The sequence below is a fragment of the Podarcis tiliguerta genome (genome assembly GCF_965153285.1).
Source record: "Podarcis tiliguerta genome assembly, chromosome: 1".
Classification (NCBI taxonomy): domain Eukaryota; kingdom Metazoa; phylum Chordata; class Lepidosauria; order Squamata; family Lacertidae; genus Podarcis; species Podarcis tiliguerta.
In genome coordinates this window covers 98302344-98317069 of record NC_139534.1, presented here as the reverse complement: position 1 = coordinate 98317069, position 14726 = coordinate 98302344, and the positions used below count along the sequence as shown (strand labels likewise).

At 38.7% G+C, this 14726-nt stretch overlaps 1 protein-coding gene across 5 annotated transcripts in view; it reads left to right on the top strand.

Moving 5' to 3' along the window:
* Window positions 1-439: 439 nt before the first annotated feature.
* Window positions 440-14726, top strand: part of NOVA1 (NOVA alternative splicing regulator 1) — a 145475-nt gene continuing 131188 nt past the window's right edge. Inside the window, exons 1-2 of one of the 5 annotated variants that reach the window (XM_083452935.1) lie at window positions 440-1993; window positions 3846-3989. In XM_083452935.1, coding sequence (XP_083309061.1) covers window positions 1858-1993; window positions 3846-3989 — 280 coding nt within the window. In that variant the 5' untranslated portion in view covers window positions 440-1857. Of the gene's footprint in view, window positions 1994-2025; window positions 2789-3845; window positions 3990-14726 lie in introns of those variants that run through there. The other 4 variants (XM_083452937.1, XM_083452939.1, XM_083452936.1 and 1 more) reach the window with 4 other exon arrangements.

The following is a 14726-nucleotide window of genomic DNA, read 5'->3' as shown; positions in this document are numbered from 1 at the left end:
CAGAAGCCTCGGCTGATGTGGTGCGTGTTTTTTTGGGGGAAGACCACCACTTGCCCCTGTGCTTGCTCACCCTCCCTCCTCTGGGCAGCGCCATGGGGAGGACTGGACTCCCCAATTCCCAGCCTCCCAGCGGCGGGAGAAGCGAGCCAGCGGGAGGTTGACTGAGGCAGCTGCTCCTGGCAAGGGGCAGCCGGCCGCCCTTTCCCCGCTCGCACACCTGCTCTCCCTCGCCACCGCGCTGCCCCAGGAGAGAAAGCGCGTGACCTGCCAACTTTGCCCGCTCGCTTAAGATGCGGTTGCGGTTGACAAGGTCTCCAGGCGCGAACCTGGAGCCAGCCCTGTTTATGGACACGAGTTCTGCTTGTGTGTGTAGCGTGTGGTGTTCCTTTCCCAGCAGCTTTTGCCCCAGGGCCGCTTTTCCGCCTGTGGTAGTGAAGAAAGACACCTATTACTCTCTATGCGTTAAGGGGTGTTAAGGGCAGCGTGGGGCCCCCCGTTCCACAAGTCTCTTCTGATTGGTTCAACCCTCCAATCCGAGCTCAGCACTCCAGAGCTCCTATTGGCTCAAACCCCCATCCTTCCGTCTAAGGCCTGCCTTAATAGATATAGATATATATATATAATTTAACTGTCATCTCTCTTTCTCTCTCGGCCCCCCTCCTTTTCCTCACGCCCCCTCTTGTCCTCCTCCCCCCTCCCTCTCTCTTTTTAAAAAAACCCTGTTTGGGTTATGGGGGTGTCGCTGAGGGAAGGGGAAAGGAGCGCGAGCCGGTTTCCCACACAACCGAAAGCCACGAGCTCCTGAGTTTTTGTGCGAGCGCGCGCGCACGCGAGTGCCTGTGCGCGCGCAGGAGGGAGGGAGCGAGAGAAGCGGCTCAAGCGAGAGCAACTCCTGACTGAAGAGAGAGTCTAGCCCGGCAGCGCGCCACAGACAAGACTCGTAAACGGGGAGAGAATGAGAGCGCGAAAGCAGCAGCAGCAGCACCGCCACAGCCACCACCAGCAGCAGCTCTCCTCAGCTCAGGCAGCCGCTCGACACCAGCTGCAGCAGCAGCCGCACGACTAGGGGCAGGGGAGAGGAGGGGAGGGGAAAAGGAAAGAAAAAGGCGGGGAGTGGAGGCTGAAGGGGCAACAGAGGCAAATTCCCTGAATTATCCCCCTCCTCCTCCTCTTCTCTCTCTCCCGCTCGCTCAGCCACCTACCCGCTCAGCCACCTCGCTCGCTCCTCCTCGTCAGCCTCGCTCCCTCCCTCCCTCCGCTGCTTCACTCACTCATTCCCGTCCCCCCTCCTTTCTCTCTCTCCCTCCTTCCCCCCTCTCTCTCACTCTCTCTCCTCCGTCTCACTTTCTCCCCCCTCCTCCTCCTCCCCTACCTCTCTTCTCTCCCCTTGTTTTCTCTTTCTCCCCCCTCCCACCCCACCCCACCCCCCTTTCTTCCCCTCTTTTCCCTTTTTTAATTTTCTTTTCCTTTTCCCCCCTTCTCTCTCTTTCTCTCTTTTACCTCAGCTTCTGCTTGCTGGCACTGCACTGCAGCTGCTCCTTCAGCCACTCGTCCTGCCTGGCTTCCCACCCCCCCCTCCACCCCTTTCCTCCCCTCCCCACCCACCCATTTCACCGGTGCCAGATAAACAAACCCTCCTCCTCCTCTTCCTCCAGCCCCCACCCCCCAAAAAACCCCCATCCTTTTGGGGAAAGGGGGTGTTGGACTTGCCAGATTAGCTCGAGCTTTTAAAAGGAGGACAAGAAGAAGCCCGAAAGAAGCGGGACGAGCCCCCCCTTCCTTCCTCCTCCCCCCTCCCTGCTCCCCCCCCCACCCCGAAGGGAGAAGCCAGTTATCCTTCTCGCGGCGGCAGCAAACATGATGGCGGCAGCTCCCATCCAGCAGAACGGGACCCACACTGGGGTGCCCATAGACCTGGACCCGCCGGACTCTCGGAAAAGACCACTTGAAGCTCCCCCCGAAGCCGGCAGCACCAAAAGGACCAACACGGGCGGTGGGTATTCGCCCCCCCTCCACCACCACCAACACCTCCTCCTCCTTCCCCTCCTCCTCTTCCTCCTCCCAAATTCCCCACCCACCTTCCCCTTTCCTACCTGCCTCCTCGCCTCACCTCGCCCTCCTTTCCCTTTCCCCAAACATTCCTTATTTCTCTAATGTTATCATTCATCAAAATGGCGCCGCTTTCCGAGCATCTAGCAGCCCCGTTTTATTTTAATTTCGCATATTCGTCCTGACTTGGGGTCGCGGTGGGGTGGAGGGGAGGGCTGTTCAGCCTCGACCCACCGGGCTGTACCAAGCCCAGGGCTGCTTCTTTCGCCTGCTTCTTTCTCTCTCTTTCTCACCCACCCCGCCGCCCCCCTAACCAGCGCACGCCTTTGAACAATTGGGAGAAACTAAATGAATAAATGGCGGATGAAAAGAAGCACTTTCACTCCCCCCATCCCCTCTTAAGCCCCCCCTCTCGTGAGTCGCCAGGTAGATTTTTTTTTTCCTCCCACCCACCCAATACAACAAAAATCTTGTCGATTTCCTGGCACCACTTTCTGTTACGGTGGAAAATGTTGCAAAGATTTGTTCTTCCTGGGGTTGGGTCACGGTGATGGGATGTGTGCGCGCGTGTGTGTGTGTCAGAGAGAGGTTTGCGGAGGGAGGGCGGGAGTTGCCTGTCTTGGTGCGGTGACTTGTTAGTTAACATCCTGCTCTTCCTGGATGAGATGAGTTATAACGGGACCAGCATCTCCTCTATTCATTTGCACTGGAGTCTTCATAACAATGCACCGAGGCAGAGGTGAATTTATTCATCCAACATTAACAAACAGCAGAACTAGATAGCTCGTGTATTTAACTGTTTGTATAATGTCTTTGCGGGGTGGGGTGGGGGGCGCACCTGTACTAGCTGGGACATGGACTCTCAAAGAAAAGTAGGATGGCTCTGAACCTGCTCCTTTATAGAAGCAAAGTTCTGTAATGATGCATTTTTAGGTTAAGCTGTGAAAAGCAGATAGGGGTGTGTATTTGTGTTTTAATAAAGAGGGCTTAAATGTGTGTGTTGTTTTTACATGAGATCCTTTCAGAGCAGTTTCTTTAAGGTCCATAGAATTGATGTCATTCAATGGAGGAGCAAATTGTTCAGTTGTAAAGAAATATTTGATTCATTCCCCAGTTCTGGCTTTTTTCTTTCTTTCGTTTTGCTCTGATTTGGGCATTACATTGGGCATGACATAAGCAGTCACCTTTTAAAGTGTATGCATGACTCCAGGTTTTTTTAAAGGGGGAAATATTATTAATGTCCTTTGATTAAGAGATCATTGCCACTTGAGAAGCATTTAAAATACATCTGGATTACTTAGGCAAATGGTTGCATCCACTTATATTGCCAAGTTTTCTTGTCAATAGCTAAAACTCTTTGAATAAAATCTCAAATTTTGGATTTAGTGGATAAAGCTGTGTGTTGTGGAGAGTACAGTGCTAATGGTGAACAAATGCCCTTTTAATGTTTTCTTTCCAGTTTGCAGCATTTTTAGGGAAAGTTGTAGTTCTTGACAAAATTCTTGTGTAAGGTATTTTCTTTCTTTCTGAAGAGTTATATCATACCTTAGTAACTATTTTGCATTCAGAATTACAACTTGAATTGGGTCATTGCTTCTCATAGCACCACCAAATTAAGGACAATTCATTAGATTCTTCATTTTTTCTCAGCGGATATGAAGGATAGTGCAACTGGTTACATATCTGTGCAGAATACCTGTACATTAATACTATAATAGAAAGGCATATTTTTGTAGGTTTGAGGATGAATGAGATTTTAGGCAGCTAATTAACCTTCAATATCTCAATTTTTTCAGAGGACGGCCAATATTTTCTAAAGGTCCTCATACCTAGTTATGCGGCTGGATCTATAATTGGGAAGGGAGGACAGACAATTGTTCAGCTGCAGAAAGAGACTGGAGCTACCATCAAGCTCTCTAAATCCAAAGACTTTTATCCAGGTAGGTGCAAGCTTTAGAAGATTATTTGTTAAATCCCTAGGGTAATGTATCCACATTCTGTATAATTAAACAACATTAGCGTACCTGTAGAATTAAATAGTATTAGCATACCACTACAATAACTGGCATTCTTGAATAGTAAAATGCATTTTCACAAGCAATTCTAAGTAAATATATTGGTATTTGTTATTTTGCAATAAAGAAAAGATAGCTCGCTGTCTAAACCTGATTGTGGAAAAACTAAGAATCATTGCTATTATCCATGTGTGTTCTACACAGTTCATCTTATTGCAAGAAATGTTTTTTAAAAAAACAGGCTGTTTGACAGCTGGCATTACAGGTTTTGCTGAAGTTTTCAGACATTATGGCAATTAAGCTCATAAGTAAAAACACAGGTTCTCCTTGTAGAATAGGCCATTTACCTTAAATCCATTACGTACTTTGGTTCTGCTTCATTGCTTTGTTCATACATCTTAACATGAGATAAATTCCAAGTGCTGCTCTTCAGATGTTTCTTTGATTTTGTGTATTTTTCACAATTGTGATATATAACGGAAACCTATTGCGAAAGAAAACAAATAATTTTATTTGGAAATTTAGACTCTAAGAATATTGTACACATAAGTACTATAAGACTGAATTATAAAATATACATACTGAAGGCTGTATAATTCATATATGGTGTTTTATTATCATTTTTGAATGCATAATGTTGATAAAGATTTCTAAACTGGTGTGGAGGTATTTAATGTAAATTAAAAGCAACATTTCTTTATATAGACCAGTAATGAAGCATTATTGATAAAAGAAACATTGTCAATAAAGGAAGTGTTCTGATAGTCATTTGATTTTTCTTATGTCTAGCACTGGTGGCTTTCCATTGAGATGGCCTGTTTTCTTTTTTCTTGTAGTGAAAAGAAAAATTCTTTATATTTGGTACTGGCTCACAGATATGATTGACTCTTGTAAACTAGTTAGAAAGACTGTCATGAGTAAAACAAGAGTGTTTCATTTTCTACTGTCTTAAATTCCGAAGTGGATCATTGTTGTTTGATACAAAGGTTGTTATTCTCTTGTGATAGTTGTGGTACAGAGGCAGAGAGTGTATGTGTTCAAAGACTTATATGAAAAATTCCATTCAAGATGCAGTATATAACAATGCGTTATTTTTTATGAATGGTGTCTTTTTCATGAAATAGTATTTAAAATGTTGATGAAAAAGCTTGTATATTTTTAAAAAGTGAAAGCCGGTATATAGATGACATAATCGATATGGACATAAAATTGTGACAGTTTTGGATTATAGCTATAATGGCAAATTGAGTTTGGAGACAATAGATGAATAAATTACAGATGTGTTTGTGATATTCATAAGAGTAGCCAATGTGAGATGACAGTGCAGAAGAATTTGTGTTTGATCATCAATGCAAATTCTAAATCATAACCTTTGATTTAGCTATATAGTATTAAGCAAGATTGGAATCTTTTGTTTGATACATTAACAGGAGTCCTTTCCATTCTAATTAAAATCAATATTAAGTGTTGAATTGGGCGGATGCAAAGATTTTAATAGAAATTTCCTCTGAAGGTTAAAAAAAAAGACAAGGCATGATGAGGGGTTTACAGCCTTGTGTTAAGTGTTCCTGTGACGTAAACAGGTTCCCTCTGAAGAAATGCCAGCATGAGAGAGAGCTTGTACAGTTTGACTGTAACAGGTGTAAACTAATCCCTTGTTGTTGTTATTTACTAATCACCAATTTTGGTCCTGTGAGACCTCGTTTATATTTGAAACCACAGTGTTGATCAATTTTAGTGAATAAATAAATATGGGCATCCATAAACTACATAAACATGCTAATACATGTCACTCTTTAATGGTGCTAGTTAATGTTTCTGTTTAGAACTGAACATGAGCCTGACGCATCGTTTGAGCTCATGGATTCTCCAACCTACTGTAATTTGGGTTTCTTCCATTTATAAATCCTGAAGTCTTAATCTGAACTATGCTAACTTCTGATCATCCTTAAATTAGACTAGACACTGATCTTGTGTAGGTGTGAATTTTCGATTAGCATTGTAAATATTGTATCCAATTAGAGTTTTGATCAATGTAATACTTATAGGTATTAATTGTTCCATAGATGCCTGGCAGTTATAAAGTTCAATGGCAACAGCTAGATTATAAAACTTTTTGTGCGTATCAATGATAGTTGCGTTTGTGAACTATATTCCATGTGAATTTGTATTTAGCACAGAGTAAGTTTAGTTAATCTGATATGACCAGAAGTAACAAAATTAATTGCAGCTAGTTACATGAATCATACTATTGGCATACTTTGAAGAAAACCCCTCAGTGCTGCTGCCCTTTGATTAGTTTGGGATATTAGCAAGCATTTTCAAGTTAATCCAGGTTATCAAAACACTTTTCATCCAGAGTATAAGTAAAATTGGCCAAATGCTCAGAATGAATATCCTTATTTGGGCACAAAACTGTTAAAAAACAGGTAAGCATTGTCTGTCTGTGCTTCTCTACTTTTAATCTAATAACTAGAAAATAAGAATGTTTAAGGAAAGATAATACTGCAGAATTGTGATTTGGAATGTCCAGTAATACTGCTTTGGAATTTCCAGTAATACTACTTGATAAAATAGGACAACTGCAGATAATAGTCTGCTGACTTTTTCTTGTTTGCTGTATGGTAGATAGATTTATTGTATGTTCTGTGTTTGAATAGTCCAATGCACATTTTTTAAAATAAAAAAGCTGCTGTACATACATGTATGACTGGTAATTCTTTCCTTATGACATATGAAATCTGGGTGTATGTAACACACACTGAAAATATTTTCTTATTTAAAATCCCATTGATTTTATGACATTTTAAAGGAACTCAATAGTTTAAGAGGAAATGCACAGTTACTTTGTGAAATGATATTCTATATCACTTGCTTTTAGTATTTGACTTGATATTAATAAAATCTGAGGAAGAGTTATGGAGAAGTTCAGTAAAACATGTTGAACAGGAATTTTATGAGTTACGACCTTGAAAATGTTATCCCCCCTTTTTTAAAAATGACCAAATGTACACCAGTATTTTCCTGAAGTTCATAATTTCAAAATAATAACCCCACAGGCAACCTTTCAAAGGGTGTTCTCACAAAATGCTATGGACTTTGAGAAGGTAATGAGAGCGTAGAGGTAAATAGTTTTTTTGTTTAAGTTCAGCAGTCACTTCTCCGCTAAAAAAAAAAAATAGTTGTAATTTTAAATCTCTCCTTGTTAAATGAAAGCTATTAAATGATTGAGACTGCAGTCCTATACTCACCCTGGAAAAAGTCCCATTGAACTCAATGGGATTTATTTCTGACTTCATATATAGGGTTACAGTGTAAGTGTGGTTGAAATTAGGATATGAATGTGAATAGCTGTGTGCAGTGTGGCTGTCCAGATGCTTGGAGATGTATTCCAGCAAGGATGTCATTCATGTAAAAGGCTGACACATCTGTCCCATTACGTTTTAGCTTTCATGGTACATGTCATTCCCACCCTGCCCCACAAAATGTGTCCTTATTTTAGGATGCTTAAATATAGACATGCTGCTACAGGTTGTATTGCTACTACCATTTTTTACTCAGGAGGATTGTTTCTGAAGAAAGTAGTAATGCTGAGTATGTGATCATTGTGGTAATTGTGGTCACTGAGATAGATCTGCAAAGCTTAGTTCTCTTGGGTTTTTTAACTCTTAAATGCCCAAGCATTGAATACTAGCTATTTGAAGGTATAATTCTCAGTTGTACAGCTGTCATTGATCTTGCAAAGTCTGCTTTAATGAGAAAAAACAAGTTAGGTTCTGATTTATTTATTTTTTATTGTTCAGAATTAAGCTATAAATGGATGAGAATTCTGTATGACGTGGAGGTAGCTTTTTGTGTGTAATGTTATATTTTCTTTAATATGGGGAGTAATGCAGCATTTCCATTAAATATGCTTTCTGGGTGTTGGGGACTTTTAGTACTTTTGTGGTTTTTGTCCCTTGTTGATTTGGTGATTGATCTTATGATTGTTGAATAAAACTTTAAAAAGAGTGGATTTGTTCTGAATTGAAATGCCTGTATTGGTGTTTCTCTAACCCCACCCCGTCCCTTAAATAATAAAAAAAATGATAGGCATTTAGTGTACAATCTTCAATATTAACAAACTGATCTATCAGTTTATGAATGTGTACTTTTCGCTAAGTGTCTGTAGGATTTCAGCCTTAAAAATGGTGCTAGGAGAGGAAAAATAGTCACCTGATCTAGCACCCTACTGCAGGGCAGGATGGTATACAATCACATCTCCCCTCCATCTGATCAATTCAGATGAGTTCCTGGAGGAAACTTCTTTCTAAACTAAAATATGGTGGTCATACATTCCAGCAAATCACTCACTGAGTGAATCTTAATGCAACCAGTGGAAAGGAATTCCGCTAGAAAGAGTTTTGGGATCAGATTGATGAGCATAGCCAGGAGACATCTACAAGTTGCCTATCTGTTTTGCAACTTTTACTTATCAGCATGCACAGTGGATTAGTTTTTTGAAAGGTTTATAGGCCAAATTTATTTGAGGATGACAGAACAATGTTAAAGAAGGAACTCGTTAATTTTTTTTTAAAATTATGGAATTCACTTTACTTAGATACATTATTAATAGAGAATTATTTTTCTGTGTGCCATGTTTTTATATAGTTAATATTGCAGGGCATGTGGAGTTTTATAGAGGAACCAAGAAAGCCGCATCCATTTCAGAAAGAATCCTTATTGCTTCATTTTAAACTGCTGCTTAGCTTTATGGTGATGGCGTGAAGGTAAAAAGCTCAATGCACTAGTAAAATAATCTGCAGAACAAATATCTTTCAGACAGCATTTAAAAAATGAAATGCTATTTGGAATGGGAGTGATGTTCCTAATACCTGATCATGGAAGTGAATTTGTTTTAGAAATGAAATAAAGGTAATTTTAGATATCTTAATACAAACATAATTTTGGTGAACTTCCAGTTTAACAGAAGTGTGAAGTTGTCGCTTTACCTCTTTGCTCTTTCACTTATTTTAATAATTGATTTTTAAAAATTCTTTTAAAGTCCTGTCACTTCGTTTTGAAGGATAAAATGATTTTGCCGAAAATGATTCAGAAAATTAATTTTCCGAACAATATAGGTTTTAAACAAATAACTATTTTGGTTTAAAAACAATCTTGCAAATTAGAAAAGAAAATGCTAATTCTTTAAATCAGATTGCAGATTTTGAAAGTTAAAATTGCTATGAAGTTTGGGGTTGATTGCTGCCTCATTTCCATCTTTGAACTTGGTTCTGGTTAAGTTCAACAACATCTGTAGAAATCCGACTAACAAACATTTCTGGGATTCATCTTTGCAGTTTTCAGCAGGTGCAGCTGGTGTTGCAGCCCTTCTCAAAAAGAGGTTAGTTTGTTTTTAATGTTTATTGTTAGTCCGGTGGGAAGGAATGACTTGGTAGAGACTTGAAGGTTGTCAGTTGTCCAGTGCTGGAATGCTGCAGGTAATTGGGCTAGACTGGTGGGAATTGTGACAGTGTGCTTCTCACGTTGCACTGCAGCTGCTGTTGATCTTAATTAATCTGACCCTCAGAGGCTGTAGTGTCATAGCATAAAAGGCAGTACATACTGGAAATTGAGAAGCTATTCTCATGATCTTTTTACTGAATGCTTTTTTTAAAGATTTAAAATGACTATTGGTTTTTATTCAATATTAACTGCATTGTAAAAGCAAGTGGATGAAAGGAGGAAATACAATATTTTAAATAAGATGTGCATTTTTTAGTCTGCCTTAGGTTCTTCAGTATAACCATACTTATACTGAAGACCTATTAAAACCAATAGGATCTAGAAATATGTATCAAAACTTCCACTATTGAATGAATGCTGAATATCAAATGTAGATTTGTATATTTTTTCGGTAACATCATTTATTTCGTATTATGTTCTATGTGATGTGTTAGTTGCGTTTTGATATAAATTTTTAGGTACGTAGTCTGGAAAATTTTGTTATACATCTACATGGTGTTTTAGGCTTCTTCATTACTTGAATACAACAGACGTTCACTTCTGTTTTGGAAACATGCTTTGAAAGGTTATGTACTGCATGCTGGGTACATGGAGGTGTTATGAATGTTTCAGTACCCATGTTTTTCATAGAAGAGATTAAAACATACCATTTAACTTTCCCATTTGAGAATATTGGGATTTCAAACTTTGTAACTTTGAGTTTTTTGTTCTAAACTATAACTATTTAAGAGATTTGAAAACATTGAACCTTATTACTTTAAGATTCAGACTTTTGTTTTGTTTTACGTTTGTTTCAGTTAAGTAAATATGAATTGCCTTAAACTGGCTAGACTTTTGCATTTGGGCAAAACTCTTCATATCTTATTTGGTATTGCAAACAATTATTTTCTGAAAATACTGAAATCAAATGCTACTCAGTTATTTCATGCAGAATACAAACTTTGTTTATTTAGCTTTCCTTGATTTTGCACGTTAACTGTCAGTTTCATATGGCAGCCCATCTGAAGAAGTGTGCATGCACACAAAAGCTTATACCCAGAACAAACTTAGTTGGTCTCTAAGATGCTACTGGACAATTTTTTATTTATTTTGACTGCGTCAGACCAACACGACTACCTATCTGAATATGGCAGCCTAGTTTGTCAGTGTACTTACTGGACACTATCTCTATGACACCAGTACATCTTTAGCATTCTTTCATCACTACTAGATTTCATCACTATTCAGTACATTTAAAGTCTACTTGTGTAGCTGATTATACGATAGCCCATTTTAATAGTTTAAATTTACAGTAAGTGTGATGTGTTCGTGTGTCTGATTTCTGGATTTTATTTGTGGAAAGAATAAAGCTTCTGTTTTCCATAAATATATTTCCTACTGTATTCTGCAGGACCTGTCTTGTCAACATGGATAGAAGTTCTGCAAAATAACAATGATTATTTTGGAAAACGGGGAATAGGGACAAAGGGTGGAATCACTCTGGTAAGATGATTAAATATAAAGAAATAAAACACTTTAAGCTGTGAGCATATTAACAACTTGTGTTATTTGATTCATCATTACAACTAGTTTGACACTGATACATGGTGCATTTGTAGTTACTAATAAGGTGCTCCCATAAAAACACATATTTACTTTTAAAACCTTGTCAGAATACTGAACGCTCACCTAAGATATATTATGTGACTATAAATAAACGTATTATAAATTAATGTATATCCATTATTGTTAGACACGATTCTAGGAAAAGACAAGCTTTTTGGAGCCTTAAGGCTAAAACTTCATTTTAGCTGCTGCTGAAAACAGCAGCCCTGTCTTTTCAAGCCCATTCATATGTAACTTTTAGCGAAGAAGTCTGTGATGCATTGGTAGCCAGTGGCACGGAAATTGAGAATTTTGCTGTGTTATGACATCACATATCTTGGCGTACTAAAGGTTGAGAGTAGTGTATGCAAGCAGGTTTAATATTCAGATTTAGATGTACTGGTTGATGAGTTGCAGTTATGCTGGTGCCAGAAAAAATTAGGACAGCTGTGTGTGTGCGTTTTAGTGGCAATAAAACAAAATCCAGCATTTTGATCACTTTTAATAATTAGTTCAATCCATTTGATTCTCTGCCTGTGGAATGCCCACGTTTGTATTTATTGCTCTTTTCTAGAATGAGTTTTTTTTAAGCTAAGGAAAAAAGTGAATATGGATGTCCTTCTAAAATCATGTCTGTTGTATGAAGAATTTGCCCATACACTATTTCCTAAAATGTGTTTTGTTTTGCTTGCTGGGTTGTGAAACCTGGTTCTGCCCCAAGGAGCATACAATCCTAGGAACAAAGTATAAGAAAGATGGGAGACCAATTATTAGATTTCTGGATATTTTGAACAGTTTTCAGAGAGGTAGTTGTGTTTGTTTACTGTAGCAAAAACAAAATCTTGATACCTTAAGGTTAACAATTTTTTTTTTTTTTATGACAGAGGCTTTCATGGACTACAGCCCACTTCATCAGAGTCATGCATTGGAAGTGGACTGCAGTTTACAACAGCTTATGCCATAGTCTGTTAGTCTTTTGACATTATTATTATTATTATTATTATTATTATTATTATTATTAACCTACCTTTCCCCCTGCTTAAGGTGGCATATAGATTAAAACAAGAATCACTGAAAACATAGAAAAAACAATTATTAAAATATAATTAAGCATTTTAAATTATTTTTAGAGTTTGTTCCCCCTTTGATATCCTCCCCTGCCCCACTGCCAATAAAATTGGGGCATAGTGTTGGGTTAACCTTTATTGTGCCTTTTTTTTCAGTATCCATGCCATGCTGGAAGTGGCAAAGGGGAAAGTTTTAGTACGCTCTGGACGTTCCATGCTGGAAGTGGCAAAGGGGAAAGTTTTAGTACGCTCTAATGCCCTGGCAATTTTTAAGGAAAAATAAATAGAAACATTTAGCTCCTGTGTCTTATCAAGCTAATCCTAAAATGTGGCAGTGGTCAGACACAGTAATGGGTTGAATGTGAACAATATAAGTTAAAGCAACTTTAACTTCGAGTACTTCCACACCAGCCCTTTTCTCTGAAGTAAGGATGGCAATTCCACTTAACATTTTGCAGAACATCCATATGTTGTTATTTTATTACAGTATTACAGTGCTTTCTGTGTAAGCTCATATTTCTTGAGATATAATGTTTTTGTGACAAAATGTGTTTGTAATAGCCTGTCAGGTACAGTACTATTAAAGTACTATTAAAACATGTTTAGGACTCCAGTGCTGCCAAATTGAAAAGTTCCTCTTTGCAAGTTCACTGCTTGCTCTTTTATCCTGTTGATCCAGAATGGGGTTGATAAGGATGAATAGTCTGATTTATCCCTTGAATTGCCTCTCTAAATTAAGTTTTCTGCCCATGAGCGTATATGTGTGTTACTTATGGTTGTATTTGTCATTTTTCAGAAGAGCAGTCAGGCCCTTTATGAAACAGGTCCCATTTGTGGGCCAAGGTGGAGACTGTTCACCACTATTTTCCTATCCTGGATCAACATGAAGAAATAAAATAGGCTGAAGCTGCAAATGGGGAGGGGGGCAGATTAGGATTATAAAGCACCAGGCCATTGTATGCTTGTTGACGTGATAAAACTATAAGAGAAGCACACTCTCCAGATGTTCTTGGACCAGCCATTATGACAACTGGTCAGGAATTATGACAGTTGATATTCCCAATAACATCTGGAAGGCATCCCCTTAACTTCTCCTAGTCTAACCAAATGCTGTGAGTGATCCAAGCAGACGGTGCTGGAAATAACACAAACAACAACATCCAATTCTAATACTACAGTAGTAGATATAGATCAACACAATAGAAGAAACCTTTAATTGCTACATTTTTATCCATTAGAAAAAGCTGGCACCTTACCTGTGTGAATTGGAAGGCTGACACTATTTTGTTGTAAAGTATTATTCAAGATATATTGTGATACAGTGTTTTGCTACAGCATTGTCGCACAATTAAAGGATATCGCTGTCTGCCTTGACATTCCACATGAGCTTATGACTAATGTTGCAACCCAATTTATAGGACCAGGACTTTACTAATTTTGGGTACTGTTTTACTCAGAGCAGACCCATTAAAAGTAATGAACCTAACTTAGTCATGTTTATTTATTTTAATAGGTTTGTTCTAAGTAAAATGTAATTGAATAGCCCATTCTGTACTTTTTGCAACTTTTGCCATATTGCCACTAGCCCCAACTAACCAGAAGAAATGGAAGAAACTGCGAAGACAATCTTGAGACAGATGACCTTCGTATTGTTTTTTTAAAGCTAGATGTCAGTCCCACTGATAGCTGTTGGATAAGCTAAGCAGAATTCTTAATGTGAAGGCAAATCGGAATACACCGTGTAACTCTAGATAATTTCCCCCCCCAAAGTGGCCTTATGAATATTTTTATACTTAGCACAATTCAATCTGAGAACGGCCACATATAGAACCAGGAGAATTCAATATAAACTTGATAGAAGAAAAGACATGGCAAGACTCCATCTATTGCTCAGTGAAAATAAGAAAACACAGATCATATTTTGTTGAGACAAAAGTGGACTACTTAAACACAAAACAACTTTTTCTTTTCCTGAGAAAGTAGAACTTCCAGACTTGAGTAGTACCTGAGAAACTAAGTTCATTTTCTGAGATTCTGCCAGAGCCATCCTCTAAGACTGATAGCAAAATTGCTATTACAGTTAAAAAGTTATTTAAAAGTGTTTGAAATTTAAAGATGAGGGACTGATTATTCGAACAACCAAACCCTTCAATACTGCTAATTTATTTGTATGTTAAAATAAAGGAGCAGGGAAAAGAGATGTGTAGATAGTATAATTATTAGGTAGAGCTGGACAAAGCTGTAGTAGAGTGAGGGGCTTTCTGTTACTGTTAAAGACACAAAGGTTCTTCTCTAGATTCTTTGAGTGCGTTCTTCATTCAGCCTTCCATAACACCAAGTATATAGGTATGTGTTTAAAAGGCTTAGTCTTAAGAATAAAGCTGTCTAATCCCTTTTAGACTATAACGCTGCTGTTAAAGCTTTAGAAGAATTCCTAACACATGTACAACATGAGATTTTCCAAAACTCTTTCCCCATTTGATTTTTTAGAAAGGCTTTTAAAAGA